The sequence below is a fragment of the Cylas formicarius genome, unplaced genomic scaffold (assembly GCF_029955315.1).
Source record: "Cylas formicarius isolate icCylForm1 unplaced genomic scaffold, icCylForm1.1 PGA_scaffold_4__25_contigs__length_36172078, whole genome shotgun sequence".
Lineage (NCBI taxonomy): Eukaryota > Metazoa > Arthropoda > Insecta > Coleoptera > Brentidae > Cylas > Cylas formicarius.
The window spans coordinates 25,280,670-25,303,158 of NW_026844334.1; the positions used below are offsets into that span (position 1 = coordinate 25,280,670).

Below are 22,489 nucleotides of genomic sequence, written 5' to 3' on the forward strand. Positions count from 1 at the left end.
CCACAAATGCTTATAATGTGCATTTGTTCAAATCCCAAATCACCCAAGGCACCGGCGACGAACACCCGAAAGCGGCAGAAACATTTATCCAAATAAAGAGAGAGGTTAAAATACACGGCTCAGCAAATGAATTCATAAAATGTGGTTAAATTATTTTACTTTGGTTAATTATTTATACAGGTGGTTTCCACTATACAGTGTACTTACAAACAAAATAAAATTAACAGTTAACAAAATAAAGTAGAGGTTATTGGATATGATACAAAGAACAACAATTTACGCCATTGTTTAGCTAAAAAACCTTACTTCTACTACAGTGAAGGTGTAGGTAGGTATTTCATTGTCACCTAAGGGATTTTTGACAATTTGACCTTTTAAGTAATGGGCACTGTTCTTTTCTAAAATTATGATGCAATTTCAATTTTTTCATACTTGTTATCCTGACAACTACTTAGGTAACTTTTACTTTTTGATTCTTGGGTATGCTAGGTAGCTGGTTAATTTTTTGCAAAATCCAAAGTGTTTTAATTGACAACCACATCCTCAAAATAGTAGCAGCTGAAGTATTTAATAAAGATATTGATAAATCATATTGCTTATTGAATAAATTTAAGAATCATCAATAATTTTAGCTGTGAGAACAATTGGGCGTACGTTTTTATTAACCTTTCATGATTAGTTATAATCGCCGTATTGAATTTTCCTAGTAAAAGGTACCTAAATACAATTTTACTATTACCGCAATGACTTATTTAAAATAATTGATTTGATTAATTAAAATGTAACTGAATCTTTTAAGCTGAGTCACTGCAACTATTAACAGATGTATTTTAAAAACATTGCAATGTAAACATATCGTAAATATTCTCTACGAGGAAAATTACGATTTGGACAAATGAACCATTGGACAAAATCGATCATTTCCAGGTCTAACGCCTTAACAACCGAGCCATCCTCAGTTGCCGTACAGAGCAGTTACTAATACCAAATCTTTGGATTGAGAGTGCCCACATATCTTGACATGAATTTTTGTATTCTATGCTTTTAATTTAGTCCATCTATGAAGGTCGCCCTTGATCTATGCTTTAGGTTTTTGACGTTTTTAAGGTCCCAGTTTTGCAAGCTTCATATATATTATTTTCGAAAAACACCTCAAACGATGGGGTCCAGGAAGCGCGATGCTTCGTCTGCATCAGAAAGTGATTCTGCTGGTGGTTCAAATTCTGATGATAATGTTCGAAATAAGACTCTTTCACCTGCTAGAAATAAAAAACCAGAGAAAGAGAAAAGAGCCAAGTAATTATAATAAGATATTTCCCATTTAATTTAGAGATATTTAGTAAAACACTACTTTTGTAGGAATCTAATACTACTGATACTCTTTGCTTATTTTTCAAAAATATATTTTCTCAGTAAAGGAAGGAATTAAGGTTAAATGCATTTGTAGAAAGAAGAAAGATAAATCGGAAGAGAGGGGTAGAGAGCATCATGGCCCTAAGGAAGCTGGTCGGGAAGAAAGATCTAACCCAAGATCTCGTGAAAGCCGGAAAGGTTAGTTACATTATGTCCCTGTAGGCCACTACAAATTTAGTGATTTGATTTTGCAGGTCACTTCTACAGTGATCATTCAAGAAACCGTCATGCTGAAAATGATTCTCGAAGAAAAGGTTATGATGATGAAAGAAGGGTTGATAGAACAAGAGATAGGAGGGATGATAGAAGTCAAATCACAAACTACAATAATAAGCCACATAAAGATGAAAGTTATTATTCTAAAGGTTACACTAGGAATAGAGATAATAGAGAAAGTAACAGAGAAAATAGGAGCAGGTAGTATGCAAAAATTGGTTCTAAAATAGTTTTTTTTATGTATTATTATTCAGGGGAAACAGAAAAAGGAGTAGAAGCAGATCTTTTGACCATGCCAAAGCAAAATGGGGTAAAGATCAAAATGAAGAAAAAGAAAAAAACAAAGTTATTGTTAATAAGGAGAAACCAAATTTTGGTCTTTCTGGTAAATTAACTGAAGAAACTAATACTTATAGAGGTGTTGTAATTAAATACAGGTTATAATATTTTTTAGACATATAGAGGGTTATTATTACAAAATAAATTTCCAGCGAGCCACCAGAAGCCAGAAAACCAAAGAGGAGATGGAGGTTGTATCCATTTAAAGGTGAAAAAGCTCTTCAGACCCTGTATATCCACAGGCAAAGTGGGTATCTTATTGGGCGTGATCGAAAAATCGTAGATTTACCCGTTGATCACCCTTCTTGTTCAAAACAACATGCAGCATTGCAATATAGATTAGTTCCATTTACAAGAGATGATGGTAGTACTGGTATGGTATCAAAGGTAATTTCATGCTTTAATATTGAACTGTTTTATTTATTTTTTCAGGTAAAAAGGTAAGACCTTATCTAATAGATTTGGAATCAGCCAATGGGACATACATTAATGACAAAAGAATGGACCCAAAAAAGTACTATGAGCTTATGGAAAAGGATGTGATTAAATTTGGATTTAGTTCGAGGGAATATGTTTTATTGCATGAAAACAGCAAGGATGGAGGTATGGACGATGATGTGAAACAAGAAGAGGAAGTAGATGTTAAGGTCAAGAAAGAACAGTAATTTTTTTCTTTAAGATTACTTCATTTTGTAAATATTTTGAAACTTGTAAGAATTGTCTGAAGTTTAGCAATAAACTAATGGATTTGACTAAAAGTTTTTTTTATACACTGATAAGTGTTGACCATTGACTTTAAAAATATATAGCTTTATACTTCACATAATTGTAAGGGTTTTGAAAACATTTTGCATAAAAAAGGTTGTGAGGTAGGGTTTAAGAATATTGGAAAATAATGTTTGCCATTTTATTAAAGATAATCTAATTAATCTAACCTTAAAACTAGATCACAATTTTTGGTATGTACAATAAAAGGTATTTACACAGTAATTTTATATTCTAATAAAGAAAATTGAATTTGGTAAAAATATAGTTCTTTGAGTGTTTGTACACACACACAGCTAACAAAAACGACTTCTTAAAAAAACTAAAATATAACACATTTTTATAAGGAATAAAAGTTTCAGATATTGGTTGTAATCTGTAAGTTTTTATAATTTTGGACATAATGAAATTTGTTGAAAAAATCATATTTTTTCACTTTAACATTTTTATCAATTTATTTATATTTTGAATATTTCGCTTTTTTTATTTACAGGATAATGTCTGAATAAATTTATACAAAACTAATTTAATCAGATGAATGTCCACAACCAATGTAGATTTAACAAAACTAGAAACTTGATTTAACAATTTTTCTTATATTAGGTGAATGGTATCTTATGAGATAGATGATGAGATAATTGGAGGTATGAAAGTATTGATTGAACTTTTGAGATTCAAAAATACTGAAAAGGCTGCTAACATTTGTTTCTTAAAACTGCAATTAACCGTTATTTTATGGATGTTCCCTGTCTGCTTAGCAGAAAAAGATTAAGAAGCTACAACTTAGTCCCCCAGAACTATAGTACACTACAATAAGACACTTATGCTATCAGGTAACATTTCTTAAATATGAGTCTTAAAAACAATGATTTCTTTTAGACTTAAATTTTTGGTACTTGAGGGCAAGATTGTGTGGTTTATTAGTATTAACAATTTTAGTAGCATTTCTGTGAATTAATCAGGCGGTACAACAGTACAATTGTCATAAATGCTCTTCAAGCTATATGCGCGAGGTGTCAAAGATGTTATCTCTCAGCCAACTTATTGCCATTAAAGTGAGGTAGTTTTTATTTAAATGACATGAAGGCACAGAATTTGAGCATAAAAATTAAAGCTTTTTCCACTGTTAACACGTATCAAACACCAACTTGTTTACATTATATTGCTGTAAACAACTCCATTGGAAACCGTTGTATTGTCAGATGGTTTCACACAGCTTTGAGTAGTCATTTCCATGGACTGATTAGGAATTTCATATCCATCATTTTCTAAGGTGGGTGTTTCTGGTTCAGGATCATACACGAGTTCTAAATATTTGGGAACTTCTTTGGTACTTGAACTAGTTGCTTCTTGGGCTAGGAACGGCGTCTGTTCCTTGTTTGTTTCATCTTCACTTTCGCTTTTCGTCCTTGATATACCTTTTCAAAATATACATTTTACAATGTTTTTTTTTCATAAGCTCTAAAGCGAATATGTTATTAACTGCTCAAATGGTAAAGTTTAATTAATTTTTCCCAGCAAGCATATATTTTACGGAACAAAGAAAACATATATGTATCTAATAATGTTAGAAAGCTTTACCTGGATTGTTCTTGCTTTCATCGATAAAATATGCAGCATTCGATATTCCGTCAAGCACTGTAAGTTACGACATTAACACAGAATTAACATACATGCAGTTTCAAGCGGTGGTAAGGTAGATATTTTTAAGTCCAATTTGGTTAAAAAAATGGAAATTATTTGTTTTAAAGCGAATATAATGAAAAATTTGCATGCTGATATTGAAATATTAGACTTACAATTTGGCACAGTGCTTATATATTGTGAATGAGCTGCTGTTATAGGATTTCTCATGTGTTGTTGATGAGCACGATCCAAAACTTCTAGGCAATATTTGAAAGTTGGCCTATTCTCTGGTTCAAACTCCCAACATTTTAACATAAGAACATATCTGAAAAAAATTTAAGTACAAATTGGGTAAGGTCCTTCTAGGAGCACATACAAATCATCAGGGCAGTCGGTGGGTTTCCCTAGTCTTCCTCCCACTCTCACGTAATGCAGAACTTCTAAATTGCTTCTCGCCTGATAGGGTTGCTGTCCTAAGGTCATAATTTCCCATAATAACACGCCAAATGCCCAAACATCCGACTGACTGGTGAAAACACCATCGACTAATGCTTCTGGTGCCATCCATCTGAAATTTTTGGCGCAATGATATTGTTTCCTTTTAATCTGTTTTATTTCATACTTGACTGGTAATAGTCCACCTTCTTTTCTGTAATAGTCGTTCTTGTAAATATCTCTGGCTAAACCAAAATCACCAATTTTTACGATGCGGTTTTCCCTCTCAACAGATGAAACTAGACAATTCCGGCAAGCAAGATCTCTATGTACAAAGTGCATTTCTTCTAGATATTTACAACCCTTTGAGACATCAACACACATTTTTAGCAGCTCTATTAGAGTTAATGATGGTACATTCTGTAACACAGGAAAAATTGGCTTAATTTTGAAAGAAATAAATGCACATCAAACTTTTGATAATATATGAATTTTTTAATGGAGCACTCTATACATTTTTCAAAAAACATGTTTTCCTAAGATCTCATATATATTATAATGGCAGTGAAATTACTGATAGTTTAATAAACATTTTTTATTCTTAATGATGTTGCAAGTTCTTACATACATTTTGAGTCCTTGAGTTCCTCAAAAACATCAGCAAATCGCCACCTTGCATGAGCTCCATAATAATAAAATGGGGATCGTTATCCAAACACACCCCCAACAGTTGCAATATATGTTCATGCTTAAAGTGACTCATCAGTTGGGCTTCTTGAAGAAACTCGTTTTTTTCCTGTTCTGAAGCGCCCTTTTTTAGGGTTTTGACAGCAACCTTTAGATCGCTTGCCCCATTACCCAATTGCTTCGCTTCTCCCTCGTAAACTTCGCCAAAAGCACCACTACCCAGGAAATTGGTCAGAGTGATTTGATCTCTCCTTATATGTGGCAACATGGTAATTTCCTCGGGGGTGGATACCGCAGAAACGTACAATATATTAGTACTGTGTATACCCCTACGTGGTAGCTCCCTTAGAGTGGCTAGTTCCACATCTGGTCGCCTGGCTACGGGCATCACATGCTGAATTTTTTTTTGTTTACTGCATCGTCCAGAATGTGTCACTGAAACAATTAAAACTGTGCAATGAATACTATATTTTTAGACATCTCCTTACTGTATGCAAAGCAAATTACAACAAAAAGACATATAGATATTGGCACGAAAGTTGCAATGAAAATAAGGTTCATGGAACTTTGCTTCTGTAACATACTGTCAGCTTCACTTATATCAAATTCATTGCTTTCAACGCTAGGGTCACTCCAACCGAATGAGTTCAGGGAGGATACCCTAAATGCATACTTATATTTGTCACTTAGCCCATCTATTATCCATGCAGTATCTAAAATCAATCTATTATTAATCAAAGTTATGATGTTTCCTATGTACTATTACCTGTGCCATTATAAAGGGATTCCCATTCAAAACTCTCTTCTTCTATTGAGGGAGCACCATAAAACCAGGCAGTTCGGTTGGCATTTGTACTTCTTTTATCCCTAAATATTCTAATTTTTAAACCCTCCAGCATATATAGCTCAATTGGAGCTCCATTTTCTTGTGAAACTTCCCATACCACCTTGTAAACGTTTGGTTTGACATACTGTATAATAGGAATGCCAGGAGGACTAGGTCTGTCACCAAGAGTTTCAAAGGTAAACCTGGAATCTTTGGGCCAGATATACCACTCTGGATGATTATTGTATAATAAAGATAGTCTAAATTTGTAATGGGTTTTTGGTTTCAACTTTTCAACGTTAATTTTTATCTCTTCACTGTTGTCATTAATGAATTTTGCTTCCTGCCATTCGTAAGAAGAGGCAATGGATGTGTATTCAATGAGAAACTCTTTGATATGTTGTGTGACTTTCCAGCCCAGCAATAGGGTGCGGGAAGTTTTATTCACTAATATTAAATTCTCTGGTTCAGGATAGGTTGTAATTTGTACTGGGTCGCTCTCGGAAGATGTTTCGTTCATCTCGCTGTAAGCCTTAACCCAAATAGTATAAGTCTCGTTTGGGGTTAATTTTTGTAACAAATTAGTTAGCGTACTGCTGTTATCGGCGTATTGGACATACACTACGGGCTGCTCTCCCCTCTGGCGACTGAACAAATCTTGTGTTAACCAGTGAATTTCGTATCGGACTACTGCTCCATTAAGTTGCTCAGGAGGCAACCAGTTTATTCGTGCCAGAGTGGGTTGCAAAACAGATGCTGTTACGTTTTGCGGTTTGGAAGGTGCTGTAACGTTAAAAGGAAAGAAATAAGGAATGAATAATGTGAATTGAATTGAATTACACGGGAACTAAATATGTGGCCCGGTGCAGAGTATCGAACACAATTTATAAACTGTTTTCTTGACTACTAAACTTAAATAAATTTGTTTTTTATTTCGTAGAAAAAAAAATGAAGCTTTGTGCAGGGTTGGCTATCCAAAATGCGGCGGAGCATTATCACCCAACCAGGGAGGGGTGGGGGGGTATTACGATTTTTTAATATATGGTTGACCGATAAATGCGACATTAACAAACTTATATCATACCGGGTAGTGCCAAAATTTCTGATCGAACATATTTTGCAAATAAAACACTCTGTGTTAGAATAATAGATTGGATAGACGGGCACAAGTTATTAAAGCCAAAAAACGTTCTTTTTCAGCTTTGAGCTGAAACGGGATGTGTTATGGAAAACTGGGGAATTTCAATATTATTAAAGGCGATTTAATTTCTAAAACTCAACATTTCAACAGTGGCGGTCCGCGGGAAAAATTTAAGGTATTTTGCAATTCTTGCAAATAAATTTACCTTAGCCAAAAATGTAGAATCAGTAATTTCCTCAATTATTTGTTCTTGACAAACTTCAATCATATATCGAATAATTTTTTAGATGCCCGCTTAGAGTTGTATCTAATTTAGCAAAAAAATTAATAAGTCCACGAAATATCTCGAGATTCTCGGAAGGAAGAAGTGCCCTTATATTTACCCAATAAGCAGAATCTAATTGAGCCCTAATATTGGCTGAGCCTAATGAAAATTTTGTACAATTATGAATATGATTTTTAGAATTTTGAATGAAGCATTTTAGAACACAGTTTATATGAACATTTTTACTTATTTTTATCTGCTGAATACGTTGTTAAAGTATCTCCATTCTAATTCGAACCATATGCGACATAGCGCGCTTCGTAGAACAAGTTTATTTTACCTTAATTGCTTGTATCTTGTATCTTGTATCAATATTGCAGTCTGTGACCGCGCAGAGTTCTAATAACCTATACGATGAAACTAGTTCTGGCTATCAACTAAATAGAAATAGTTTTGTTGTTGGGCCATTCTTTATATCGACTTTTTGTTAGCAGTGTTACTTACCTCCTGGAGCAGTTTGAAATGTTATAGGTGGACCCACTATAATATCCCTTTCTTTGGTAAAGTAATTACACAGCGCAATGGAAACAGCATATTTGGAAAATGGTTTCAGATTGTTTATCCAAAACACTTTGTCAAAGGTTGTAGCGTCTTCCATTTTTTCTTTTCCAAACAATTCCTTGTAGACGATCGTGTACCTAACTGTCGCCATTGTTGTATTCGAACAGTTTTCATGTATAGAAAACTCCGGCATATTCAGAAGCAAAGAGCTTGCTGTCTTTGTTTCTAGAGTAGCTATAAAGTTATTGTGCTGTTGGGGCGTTAGACACTTCAGAGCAGGTTGTGGTTGCGTATGTTTCCCATAAATCAAAAAGTCTACTGCTTCTAATCTTTTTGTTATTAATGCTGATTCGGGTCTTTTGAAGACGTACAACGATCCGTTGCCATTGGTCCAATATAGGGACCCGAAATCTGATTTCAAGGTTTTAATTGGGTATGTTTTGCTGACCACGTGATTTTCGACGATTTTCTTGCAGATACAGCCGTTTTTGTCGGCCTGAATTATGTCCTTGGTTTCTGAATCGACAAAGACAAGTGAGGGTAATGCTGTTACGTCTGAGTGATCAAGTGTAAATGTAGGTTCCACATTAACATTGGGTGTGCAGTTACATTGAGACTCGTCTGAAGATTCTTCAACAATACTTCGCTTTCGTTTTAAACTTTTTAGAAAAAAATCTCGAGAATCTGAACCATCTAGGTTGCTTTGCATGATTTTGAATGTTAAATCGTCAACCGTTTCTACCCAATATAATTTTCTGGCGAACGGAGAAACTTCGATTTTAGATATGTTGGCGGTCCTGGAAAACAACGTCTTAACGTTTACGAGATTATTGTTTTCAAGGTAATTTAAATCTAATTTGTAGACGGTAGATTGTGAGATATCTTCAGATACTTCAGAGAAGTATAAACTTCGTTCCAACCAATCAATCGTTAAACTTCTGGGTGTATCTTTAATATCCATGATTTTAGATTTATTTCCCGTGTTAGAATGGTACATAAAAATCTCCTGCATGTTATTAATCCAAAATAATTTCTCTTCCCTTATCAGTAGTCCAATTTCGATGGGGGCATTTATAGCGGTCACTAAGCTGTGATTTTGATTCGAATCAGTGTCGTCCAGGGAAATAGTGTCGGTAGAGGCGATGATTAATGTGGGAATGGGCGACTCTTGACTTGTATTCACTAATATTTGCTGTGATTCAATACCATACCCAATTTCCGTGAACGCTTGAACCTTGAACCAATTTACTTTTTTAATAACAGTTTTGCAATTTATATCATAACATAACAAAATATTAAACGAACCAACCAAGCTGTTGGTATTCTTGATAAACCATCAATATTCTATATACAGGGTGATTCACATTAGTACAAGAATTAGTTATATATAAAACAGCAGGGTGACTTGTAAAAATTTCAATTAATGTTTGGGAACAAGTCTTGTTTACCTAATCCCCATCCAAACTTTTTATTATGAAGCATGAAAAAGCAGCCAAGTCAATAAAGTTGACAAAAGGGGTTTTGTAATTGAACTTTTAAAACCTATCGCTGTGTTTTAATTGATCCTTATGTAACCTGACAAAGACGTCCTGTGTTGATCTAGTAATGGTCAATGATCAAAAGTTCAAATATTTCACTGCCTTAAATTCACGTTGTATAATAATAAGAAGGAAAAGAAGAAAAAAAGTCGGACACCACTAATGCATAAACCGAGGCTGACACTTTACACCATTGTTTTAAAATGGAGCATCAGCAAGGACATGTCGGTGTTACATGTTACGATGCTAGTCAAGTCTTCTTTAGTATTCCACCTTATCAACCGTTCAGTTTAATTTACGCTGCCTTATGATTCCAAATTTAACTCTTAAGAATAAATTGTTTTTTGAACTATTAGTTAATACTTGATTTTGTACAGATTATATTAAATATGATTTTTAAAAAACATTGAGTCCTACTTTTTTGGCTTTTTTATCGTCGAGGCAAATACTTCTTAAATATCGTCGAATAATGTGTCCACTAGATACGTTAACTAAAACATGTCAGATTTTCCTTTCCAAGCCCTCCATAGCTTTTACTCAATACTGCAGTTTGTAAAAAAAGTTCGTAGTCATGAACCAGATAAATAGAGTAAATATATTTTGCATCGGTTACATAAATTAACGTGAAATATTTGACCAAGTCTAACGGGACTACATTACGACATCGTCGATTGGCAGTCTGACAGGGATATTCGACCGTAACAACGAATTCGAGGGAACAAAATATAGATTCGGCTACCGGGCGGGGTTCATAGCCCCTCATTAAATTATATGATGATGTCATTTGAATAGCACCCTGTATATAAATATGAAATGGAACATAGAACTAGCAAGCAATTATTTTAAAACTAATTTCAATTTATTTGTTATTACAATTTGCTTAATTTTAGTATCAGTATTAATAATTTTTGTTTTGTTTTCCTAATTTTAATTAGGTGACGATTGGATACTTTATGTATCCAATGGAAAACTCTAATATTTTATTTTTCACTTAAAAAAAAGGGGGGATTATATCTTACTTGAAAATATATCTGTGCGATGGACTCCACTTCTGTCATTTCAAATTCTGTTTCGTTAGCTGGTTTTTCGACAGCACAAATATCTGTTTCTACTTCATTTTCGGCATACCAACATCTAAAACAATTATAATTATATTTTGCTACAGATTGTGTCTTAGTTATTTGCGAACATTCAAAGGTGTATATGTATATATATATATATATATATATATATATATATATATATATATATATATATATATATATATATATATATATATAATTTTTTTTTCAGAGCGCGAGCATTGAAGATGCCAAGTGAGATTTTGGCGAAACGTCTGCAGGATTCCAGTCGGAGTTCAACAAGCGAACGGATGATATCCCGGAATATAGTGTCATCACATTTTTCCATCCGTGAATCAATACATGAGAATATATATATATATATATATATATATATATATATATATATATATATATATATATATATATATATATATATATATAATATATATATATATATATATATATATATATATATATATATATATATATATATATATATATATATATATATATATATATATATTCTCATGTATTGATTCACGGATGGAAAAATGTGATGACACTATATTCCGGGATATCATCCGTTCGCTTGTTGAACTCCGACTGGAATCCTGCAGACGTTTCGCCAAAATCTCACTTGGCATCTTCAATGCTCGCGCTCTGAAAAAAAAATTATATATATATATATATATATATATATATATATATATATATATATATATATATATATATATATATATATATATATATATATATATATATATATATATATATATATATATATATATATATATATATATATATATATATATATATATATATATATATATATATATATATATATATATACATATATATTTTCATATTTAAAATTGACCAGTTGAGAGAATTGCAAGATTAAGAAAGAGTTGTATGTACAGGGCGTTTGTTTATGTTTTGCACCATATCTACAGCCAAGTGTTGAAGATTTAGAAAAAAGCTTTAAGTACTAAAGATGTACGAGTTTTTATCTATTATCTTTTAGTAATTATAAAGACATAATTTGCATTGTTTTAAATTAATACTCACTACTACAATATTCACTTTTAAATTTTAGGTGAAATTACTAAAACTTAAATAAAAACAGGAAAGTTACAGTGATATTCATGGTTTTCTAATTTTTAAAAGAAATTTCCACAGACTGTGACTCTAATTATAATTTTTCTGGATTCCTCCTGCGTCGGTTGCTGATGAATCCGACCTGCTGATGTTTCGTCGATGTCGGTTTCATCGGAGCTTTACTGAAACCGTTTCAGTCAAAGGAATCCAGAAGATTTGTAAATAGCATGGATATCTACATTTAGATGAACAATTAGATGAATATTAATAGAATCCATGGCAAGTCTTACTAATTTCACCTAAAATTTAAACACGAATATTTGTCATATTGTTATTTTGATCCTGTAAATATTTTATTTTGCATGTATTGATTCAGTGTTCAAAGTGTTTTCGGAGCGCGAGCATTGAAGATGCCAAGCGAGATCTTGGCGAAACATCTGCAGGATTCAAATAAATTAAGATGTCCATCCAAAATTTATGATCGGATACGAGTTTTGTGAAAGGTACATAGCGATTTTTTTATCAATCAATTTCATAATTTTATCGGTTGTAGTGAAATTCCTATAAAGGTAAGAAGATGTAAACAAATAAAATAAAATAAATAGGAATTAAAAGAAGTTCTTAGCTTGAGCCCTATATATTTGATCTTTGACCACTGTAACTTTAAACATAGAAGCACAGCCTTAAATATTCGCATGTGATCAATAACTTATAATTTGCAACTTGCCTAATTTTATAACCTTGAAGAACCCCATTGGGAAATAGCGGCGGATCCCATCGAAATGTTATTGATGCATAATTCGAAATGTTAATGTCTTCTTTATTTTCATAAGCAACGTAAAATCTAAGATTTCGCGGCGCCGAGGGGGTGGAGGGTGGGGAATATACTTCTGCCCGTATTTGAGGAGATGTTGCCCAATAAGTGAATGCGCGAATTGCGACGTATATCCTGGTAAATGGCGCAATTGTTTTCCAGTACTGAATTGTCGGCTCATTGGTTACCACCTGCGATTAAGCAGTTTTAATGATTATATTTTCAAATGGATGTTAACTTTCTTACGGCAGAGTTATTCTTAGAGATACCGTCGATGTGAAGTTCGTAAAACACAGTTCCATAGTTGACATTCGCAATGGGCTTCCAAGTTATATTGAAAGATTCAGACGAGCCCAATACTTTTACAGATGTAACATCTACTGTTTCCGGAGTAACAATAATGTCTTCCCATGACGTGAAGTTAGCCGGTAACGACCGTAGAGTGTTGTCGACCACGTACACCATATTTAAACCCCATATAGAATTACTGCTTAGCGTAGCTAAGTTCCTTCCAACCAAATCACTAATAACGGCATTTCTTTCATCTTGTAGCCAAAGTAGGTGTTTGTGAAAATAACAAATTGGTCCTTGCATATTCGGTTTTTGCAGTAATCCTACTTTTTCAAGTTTTATTTGACTTTTGTCAGTATAACCCGCCATCGGCGCTTTAAACAAATTTGAACCATCTGATCCTCTTACTATCCAGTATACATACTTTTGGTCCATGTCCAAAGTAAGACCCATAACTGAAAAATATTTTACATTTTTTTATGCCAAAAATTTGCATTGATACTGTGAATACCTTGTTTTCCCGAAAATAATTCGACATGGTGGTACTGAACTCTATCAACGCCATTAAGATGAGTACATTCAATTACATACTCTGTGGACCAATACAAGAAAGCTTTCACTGAATCAATGTTCAGTTCTTTGGCCAATGTTAAAATTGGCAGTGGTTCTTGTTGAGTTCCGTTAAGGTTGCCTCGAATTATCTTTAAAAATAAATATAACGACAGCTTAAGAAACTTAGCAGCTAAATTGAAAAAATGGTGGAAACTTACCAACTGTTGTTTAAGATTAGACCAGTACAGTTTTTTCCCAATCCAATCCACTGCGATACTGCCTACTGAATCAATATCAACCAATCTACCTTTTTTATGCGACGTCAGATTATAATAGTAAACATGGCTGTTGTTTGTAAGCTAAAATGCACTAAACATATTAACCAATATACCAGCGGCTTAGCTATTTGACTTACTAAGTAGACCTGATCTTTATACCATGACATATCTGTAAAGTGAAGATTCCTCAGTCGACTTTTGTGGATTATGGTGGTAATATTTTCGCATATCGCGTTAGAGGTCATCAAACCATCTCCAGCGGACCAAAAGATCAATGGATTTGTATTCGAGCTTAATGTGTTTCCTTTAAATTCTGAAGACCACGGACCTTGGCCGAATTTACTGTAGGCGGACACTTTAAGGATGTACTCGGTATTTTGATTTAAATTTGCAATCGTGTATGAAGTCGTGTTTATATCTTTATAAGTCATAACTTTGTTCAAATTTGTGTCTTTAACAGTAATTTCGTAAGACCAGTTTTGCCACGCACCTTTACCTTGCAAACCCAACAAATGTGGAGGTTGCCACTTGATCTTCGCGATATTGCTCTCAAATATCCCTTGCAAACTGGTAGGTGGATTAAGTGGTACTGGCCACGGCTGGTTGCCGGGTAGATTGATAAGGATCTTTTTGTACTTACTCTTACCCAAATGAGTTATCATATTGTGAAAATAGTTCTCCCATGAGGGATAATATTCTTCGTAATAAACATTATCTCCGTCGGTCCAATAAAATTTTTTATTGGCCGTTGCGAGTGATATCACTTTTTTCAACTTGGCGTTGGCGACCTTTGGTCTTAGATTGATTATTTCCTGCCTGAAAAGCGAAAGTTTTCTCAAGGAACAGTTGGTTACTTTTTAATTTACTTACCCATCCAGTGAGACTGCTTTGATGGTATTTTCGCGTTGATACGACACCAGAAGTCTAAAGTTGGTATGGTCAATTATGAATGCGCCGAGATCTGTTTCGTTTGAAATTTTCTTAACTTTCACTTCGTGCCTGATTCCGTTGCTAATTTCGGAAATATCGAGACGATAAAGACCGCCTCTATTATAATCTTGGATGGACCAGAATAGGTAACTGAAAAATTAATTTACTATTATATAAGCGAATGTATGCTATCAAAATTTACCCATTGCAAGGATCCACTTGCATGGTGGTTGGTTGTCTGCTTAAACCAGCGAAAGCAACTGTCAAATCACCTCCCTCTAAATTGCAGCGTTTTATAATGTATCGCTCCTGATCTTTCCTTGGCGTCACCTTTCCCAGTATATATATTTGGTCATTTAACCAATCGACTGATATATTTAATGGTACAAATCCCAATTGACTCTTTGTGAGAATTAGCGTTTTATTTTTGGTCTCTTGTTCGATTGGTACTCTCCACACCGACCCATTGTCGTCGGATATAAACAGCAATTTTTGACTAATGTGAATATCTATACCTGAGCATAAGGATTTTGGTACAGAGAATTCAGTAAAGGCATTTCTTAAATTTACCTTGCAATTGTACTTGATCTGAATGTAGTAAATGAATGGGTTCCCCTAGCATATACTCTAATTCAAATACGCTGTGTTCGGTGCCAATTATAAGGATGGGATTTTGATTTTCCGTATCTGCAAAAAAATTGTATACAGTTCAATAGACGAAAGAGTTTACTGAGCTTACTGTGCGTCTCGGCTGGTGTGGACATCAGAGTCCTAGCGACGGGGCCGGGGCCGTAATTATTCCTCATTCTAACATCGACCGTGTAATTTCTTGCGGATTTTAGGTTTCGAAATATATAAAAAGTGTTATTCGGTCCTATATCCTGTTTGAGTCAAATCACATAGTTAAGCAGATTTCTGGAGAACATCTGAACATTTTTCATATTTCAATTGTTGTTATCTCTCGTGATTATGTTTTTTAGATAAATTTATATTTCTGACATACTTATAAGATGGTTATAAACAACAATGCATTAAAAGCATCAAATTAGTTTCATTCAACTTAAAAGCAGTGCGGTTCGAATAAGTTAGCTGATTTATGCAAACCGAGAACTGCTTTAATATTTAAGGTGGATTAAAGCGACGCCAATCTTGGGACTCTACGTACCTAAATGTGACAAAATTTCTAAGATATAAACTGGTGCATATTTTAACTTTAAATTGTGTTGTCTTTCACAACAACGTTGACTTTATTTATATTTTGTTTAAATTAATTTAAAACATTTCAGCGTAAATTCTTATTGCTGGGTCAGTTGTATATTTTATAAAGTTGAAATTTTAGCTGCAATTTACCAGTATCCGAAGTACTGGTTAGTTCCCTGCACCTCTGCTATGTGCAGGGTGTTTAAAAAGTTTTACACAAAATTGGCAGACAGTCATTTTTGTTTGTATATTATCAAATATTCTCACAGATTGTCAATAGCACAAACTTTTTAAGATTCATGTGTCCTAAGTTAGAATACGTCTGGTTAAACTTACATGTTCGCATTTTAATTGGTCCGCACGGCGTAGATAATAAAAAGTTCCTTCAAAATGGCGTTTCAATAATCTTTATCTATTTCAATTCTTTTTCCTTCACTATATTATGCCTTCCTAACTTTCCAAAATAATTAGGTTTTTTTAGAAAACTGCTTTTTTCTTATGTAGCACCAAAAACTTATTCAACATTCTAAGTATTGATCTCGCAGGAATTTCATGTGACGCGTTTTATATTGGTAACAAACATTTGAAAGCCTTCCAAAGAATTAAATATGTATATTATGCAACTAATTTGATAAACGCCACTTTATTCACAAGTTTGATTTAGAAACACTTAACGCACGCTTGATGCAGTAGAAAAAAGCTTTTTATTATGAACATTTTAACCGCTCATACTTTTATACTATTTATCAAATATGCACCATCACATTGATTGTAACTGTTGCATTTAAGTTTACGCTATATCTGCTATATTTTCTGATATAATGTAGTATCTCAAGATATACGGACTATATAGAAGGCAATATAGCCCAATTCTTAATTTAGAAATAGTAGCGATGCACTGAAAAATGTTCATTAAATTGTTCGCAATTAATTTAGTAGCTATTCGATATAGAAAAGTTAAGGAGGCATGCTGGTCAGTAAAACAAATAACTGTTAGCGACACATAAAGGTGGAGAGAAATAGGATAAGAGGTAAATTTTTTTTATGCTTGTTAGAATATTTATCTAAAATCTAAATTATATGTTGCGTGTGTACAAGGTGCAACTGCAGTGAATTAGGCTACAGATTGAAACAAATGCCATTTAAGTGAGGTTAAATACATTTCGGAACTATACAACCAAAGATTATCACTCTGTTTGAGGGTTTAAAAACAATCAAGAAAAAAAAGAGGACAATATCTTTCTAAAATAGGTGTGTTCTACCGCGTGATTCATTGGTGGTCGCGAGAGTTAATAGTAGTAGAAATTTCGGGAAAAATCTTAAGAAAATCGACCGACAGGAATTGATGGAAGTATTGTCTAAGTATAGTAAGTACTGCCTATGCAGATGGTCGTAAGGGTTCAAACAAAGGCTATATATATATATATATATATATATATATATATATATATATCCGGTAACGGTAGTTTTAGGTCAGTGCTTTGGTGGAAAATATTTTAAAAAAATAGAGACTATGTCAAGACATCATTAATGTATCTTGTAAAAAATTAAATAACAAACTCGGTAATTTGCGTTTTCTCGCCATATTTCCTTTAATTTGGAAGGTAAGTGACTGGATCTAATAGATTTACATATTTTAAAGTTTTGAATATCGAGGTGATAGAAAACAGAAAACTGCGGCATAGTCTATTCGCAAAAGGGTATAATTCTAGATTATTTATTTTGACTGCGGTACTACTTTAAGCGTTTTCGTTATCCTTCTGCCAAAGCAATGACAAAAAGTAGAAACTGTGCCAAAGCGATCAACATAGTGCTATTTCATTGCTCGACAACACGCGGCACACCTTGATTTCTGAGAAGGCTGACTCGGCGCCCTCCGAAGGATAACTATCGGTGATTTGAACGACATAGGAAAGGAGTGGGCCGTGCGGGAAAGGTCCGGGTTCCCAGCTGACGCTGACCGAATGGGGATCCATTGGTGCCGCCCTAACGTTGACAGGCGGCGAAGCGGGCACTCCGGAAGCCAGTGTAGAAATCACAACGCTTTGAGCGGATAGAATGGGGTCCCCGAGACCGTGTCCCAAATTGAGGGCGATGCGGAACTAAAAAATAAACGTCGGTGATGCGAAACGCTTGCTGATTGAATATGAAGGTTGGTTCACAAAACAAAACCGTCCATTCGCTAACATTTTAAAATCTGTTTCAACATTCGTAAGACAAAGTACTAATAATAAAAATATTATTTTGATAATTTAATATCAACATATTCCGTTTCGCTATCCGTAGAACCAGCACGGTGACGCCTTAACTGGGATGAACAATGCAAATTATTTTCAGCATCTGTGGCAAGGGGGGTTTAATCAACAAAAAAATATCGCCCTTGGATCTGGAATCGACAAGTTCGACCGATTTTTCAAATTTTTTTATTTCAAATAAAAATTAATGAATAATATTTATTTATTTATCAATTTTTATAATACATCATGCGACAAGTTTCATAAATGCCATTTTCGTCATCAAGAGTTCATCAACAAGAGTTCCAACTTTATATAAGCATATAAATAATACGAATTCATTTAATTTAAATTTAAAATTATAGTTCCGTATAAAACAATTTGAAACAACTCTTTAAGAAAAGAGCGTGACGTGATCCTTATTTTCATTGTTACGCAGTTTTGTAGTTCTGATTAAAAAAAAAAAACAAAGATTTTCCAACTTTTCAACGTCATAACACTTACTCCAAAATGGTTTCAAAAACCAAGCAACGAAACATTAATGGATGTTCTTTTTATATATTTCTGTTACTGTTATTGAAAAATGGGAACGATGTTTCACGCATGCTCTTAAATTTCACACACTAACCAGTACTTTGGGAATTTTTCTTTCTTTCTGAGCATATTGGCGTCATACTGTCAGAAAAATGCCATATTGAAACGGAAACCTGTCGAATTGATGAATTTTTAAATAAAAAGAGCCGCGTAATCCGGTCTTACCCTGTATTTCGTGTAGGGTTGCAGGCCTTGTACGAAAAAATTGCTATTGTCTGCATTCCAAGTTACGTTTCTGCAATACTGCCAGGTGGCGGCCAACTCTTCGTACCGCCACTGAACGTGACAGTTCAATCCAACTTTGACCGCTTCCGGAAACTTCCACTCTAGCTTCAGCGACGTGGATTCGAGAGAGCCCGCCAGTAACGCCGGTGCCGGGGGAATCCCTAACCTTGATCGCAATTCGGAGAAATATTTCGCTATCGCGTCGTTGCATCCCATGACGCAGTAAAGTTCTCGCGATGTCAAGCGGTTTGACGTTCCGTTCTGAAATATTGATCGCAATTTATTGCTAAAACTGAAATAACTTTCTAAATTGGATATTACCGATCTCCGTATAATAAAAACTAGGTCAGTGTTATACCTTTACGCACTAATGCAACTGAAGGCCTAGGTCATGCAAGTCTTAAGTGCTCAATAAAATCGAGTTAACGTTCATTAGAAATGCACCTTCCAAGTCGATAGTCGATAAGAAAAGAAAAAGATTAACTTACGCATATTCTCTGACAGGAGGACGTTAGAGCCTTTCTCCACAGTTTACAACCCTTGGCGCACTGAAACAAAAATACTAATAGCAATTTATCCAATCAAACAGCTGATAAGGTATTGATGATCAGAAATAAAAAGTATCGAGAAACCCTACTAGGCCCGGTCAATTTCCTAAGATATCCTACGCAAAAGTGACTTAGTGATAGACTACTAATAAAACCGTAGATTGTAAATAAGTTCTCAACTTCCAGTGGGCAAAGGAGATTTCGTTCACACAAAATCAATAATGGATAAAAAGTCTACTGTAGACATCTAAGAGGACTTGCAATTGTTAAACTTAATGGACTAATTATTGTTATTATCAAACTAATATTTAAAATATTTCTTCATTTTTACACTTTTCCACACGTAAGTAATTAATTCGCCTATGCTTCGTAAAGAAAATGCCGTCCAGTTTTTCCTGTACTGAAAGCAACTCGCAAAATAAACGCGGATAAAGAAATATTGTTGTTTTAGTAAGTTACAAATAAAATATCATTTAAATCATTGTATTTCAGAATTACTAGCCACTTGATAAGCCTTTGAATAAAGTATATTCGTATTTTTCCATCAGCAGTCAGAAACCGCTTAACCCGATCCATCCCGAGACTAGTTACAATGGATTGCTTTCTGTTACATTCCAATTTGAAACGTGTTTATAAACTTGCAGAATTAGCAGATAGTTTTATGCATGTGATTGTAAATGAATTGGTAGAGCTAGAATCTGCCATCTGAGATTCGTGTTCATTGTCTTCCTGTGAAAATAGGAAATATCGAGTATATTGAAGAATCGAAGACAAGTAATGAGTACCTCTCAGTTTGTTTTCACGATTTGAAGAGGGGGACAATTTTAAGTAATTATATAAACTAAACCTTCTTTTTAATTTCTTTCAAAAATATTATAATAGAAAAAACATTTTATTATAAAAATATACTGACGGATTTTGTTTTATTTTAAGAATTGGAAAATTCATTTGATCGTGTATATTCTTGATATTTTGGCTTTCTTAGACATTAACTATATTTATAACAGTTTACAAAAGTCCTAGTTTTTTTTTATTGTAAAAAAGAATTTTGTTGAATGTTTTATATAGTGCATAATTCCATATTATATTCAAATTTGTAGCGCTGAAACGGTAGAAATCACCTGCGTCTCAAGCCTAGAAACATATAAGTACTATTCCTTAAATCAATTCAATGTTCATAAAACTGGATTTGAATTTAAACTTTGCCCTTCAGATCCCCAATAATTTTTAGTTATTCTCGTTCTTTTTGTTTTGTTTTGTTTAAAATTAAAATCAATTGTAAACTACTTCGCAAGACTATAAATTATAAATAAGTTCTCAACTTACAGTGGGCAAATGAAATTTCGTTCACCCAAAAATCAATAATGGATAAAAAGCGTAGTCTACTGTAGACATCTGGGAGGACTTGCAATGCTTGTTGAACTTAAGGTACTAATTAAGGTAAGGCAAGTAATTCGCCCATGCTCCATAAAGAAAATGCCGCCCATTTGCTGTTTAAATGGGCTTTTCTCTACTGAAAGCAATGCGCAGTTGTTGTTGTTGTTGTCATTTTAATAAGTTACAAATAAGTTTTATTTTAGAATTACTAGTCACTTGAGTAGACGTTGACAATGCAGTTTAAGTTGAATATCGTACATTCGTATTCGTATATACTAACTGAAACTAATACCTCTATATTTCCGCCACGGGCAATAAACTGGTAGCCACAGCTCGTAATGATCGCATTTTTCGGCAATGATCACTTCTTAATTTTACGAATTGCATTCAATACTAAAAATAGAGCCTTGTCCTGGGATGTAATGGCGATTCGCACCGATTTGATATGGAGTATTACTTTTATAAGGTATGTAGGCCGGATAATTAGAATTAGTTCTTCATGGATAATTGGACATTGTATTGGATTAGCGGAATTCACCTAATACCTAAACTGGTCTAGTTTATAGTTGACTTCACAAAGGTGTAGAGAATTAAAATCATATTCGCTATACAAAGCCACTTTCATTATTTGGAAATAATTTGTTCAGAAAATTTTTGTTTTTATCAAGTGAAGGTATTGCCAATACCTTTACTTACGTTTTTCAATAGGGTCCTTGCAACTTTAAATTAAAAACAGGTTGGTAATATTTTACTAAAGATTTACCATGCGTACCAACTTCAAATCAGACACAGGTTTGGAATATTTCACCAATGATTTTATTTCTTGAGAAATGACTTTTATTTATTTTAATATAGCATGAATGAAGGGTTAGAAACTCTTGGTTTAAAAATCCATATTCGCTTCCAATATCCCTTCCCTTTTCCTGAATGCTACTTAACACCTGTTAACAGGTTGGTGAGTACTGCTGATATTTTTGTCTTGCCACATATTTTGCGGTTTTGTTTTTCTCAGACAAAATTTAGCAATCAATGGCTCCATTGAAATTTTATGTAGGGGGGTATTTAATCTTCGAATTTTGATGTCTTTAAGGACTTTTACTGGCCTGCTTGGCGTTTTCCTGGGAGATTCCACTTGATCTGCTCTCTGTGCCTCCCGTAATCATTCACTTCCAAACTCCAGTCATTCGGCAACATTGATCGACAATTTTTTTTACGTGGTGATCATATTTTATGAAATCGAGTCGAGTTCATATTATAGCTTAACAAAAACATTTTAACTCGCTAATAGTAGAGAATTATTGGATCTCTTCGTTGGAATATACTTATAAACGTAAGTATCTTGAAATTGCTGTGTCATTAAAGGGTCATAAATTTCCCTTTGAAAGAGGGCCAATATATCAGGTAAGATGCAAATTGATCCGAAAGAATTTCCCATTTTATTACTGCACAGATTTATTGAGCTGGAATATTAT

At 33.7% G+C, this 22,489-nt stretch overlaps 2 protein-coding genes across 4 annotated transcripts in view; one reads left to right on the forward strand and one right to left on the reverse strand.

The window, feature by feature from the left end:
- The first annotated feature begins 200 nt into the window (after positions 1–200).
- LOC132700745 (smad nuclear interacting protein 1) lies at positions 201–2,726 on the forward strand. Of its 2 annotated transcripts, XM_060668264.1 has the most exons (7): positions 201–328; positions 1,108–1,296; positions 1,448–1,551; positions 1,608–1,830; positions 1,884–2,066; positions 2,121–2,341; positions 2,401–2,726. In XM_060668264.1, exons 2-7 carry the CDS (start codon positions 1,160–1,162, stop codon positions 2,631–2,633), a joined length of 1,101 nt encoding a protein of 366 aa, XP_060524247.1. In that variant the 5' UTR covers positions 201–328; positions 1,108–1,159; the 3' UTR covers positions 2,634–2,726. The 2 variants fall into 2 exon arrangements, with proteins under 2 accessions (XP_060524247.1, XP_060524246.1); XM_060668263.1 differs by lacking the exon at positions 201–328 and having other exon boundaries at positions 1,071–1,296.
- A 139-nt stretch (positions 2,727–2,865) lies between these two features.
- Positions 2,866–22,489, reverse strand: part of LOC132700530 (proto-oncogene tyrosine-protein kinase ROS) — a 61,270-nt gene continuing 41,646 nt past the window's right edge. Inside the window, exons 3-24 of one of the 2 annotated variants that reach the window (XM_060667909.1) lie at positions 19,581–19,640; positions 19,033–19,353; positions 17,884–18,141; positions 15,579–15,720; positions 15,410–15,526; positions 15,042–15,354; positions 14,780–14,989; positions 14,047–14,725; positions 13,850–13,990; positions 13,591–13,780; positions 13,035–13,534; positions 12,702–12,979; positions 10,832–10,946; positions 8,218–9,508; positions 6,248–7,090; positions 5,970–6,194; positions 5,423–5,916; positions 4,982–5,214; positions 4,736–4,927; positions 4,533–4,684; positions 4,315–4,371; positions 2,866–4,151 (exon numbers count right to left, since the gene is read on the reverse strand). In XM_060667909.1, coding sequence (XP_060523892.1) covers positions 3,886–4,151; positions 4,315–4,371; positions 4,533–4,684; positions 4,736–4,927; positions 4,982–5,214; positions 5,423–5,916; positions 5,970–6,194; positions 6,248–7,090; positions 8,218–9,508; positions 10,832–10,946; positions 12,702–12,979; positions 13,035–13,534; positions 13,591–13,780; positions 13,850–13,990; positions 14,047–14,725; positions 14,780–14,989; positions 15,042–15,354; positions 15,410–15,526; positions 15,579–15,720; positions 17,884–18,141; positions 19,033–19,353; positions 19,581–19,640 — 7,077 coding nt within the window. In that variant the 3' untranslated portion in view covers positions 2,866–3,885. The remainder of the gene's footprint in view (positions 4,152–4,314; positions 4,372–4,532; positions 4,685–4,735; positions 4,928–4,981; positions 5,215–5,422; positions 5,917–5,969; positions 6,195–6,247; positions 7,091–8,217; positions 9,509–10,831; positions 10,947–12,701; positions 12,980–13,034; positions 13,535–13,590; positions 13,781–13,849; positions 13,991–14,046; positions 14,726–14,779; positions 14,990–15,041; positions 15,355–15,409; positions 15,527–15,578; positions 15,721–17,883; positions 18,142–19,032; positions 19,354–19,580; positions 19,641–22,489) is intronic. The other variant, XM_060667910.1, reaches the window with a different exon arrangement.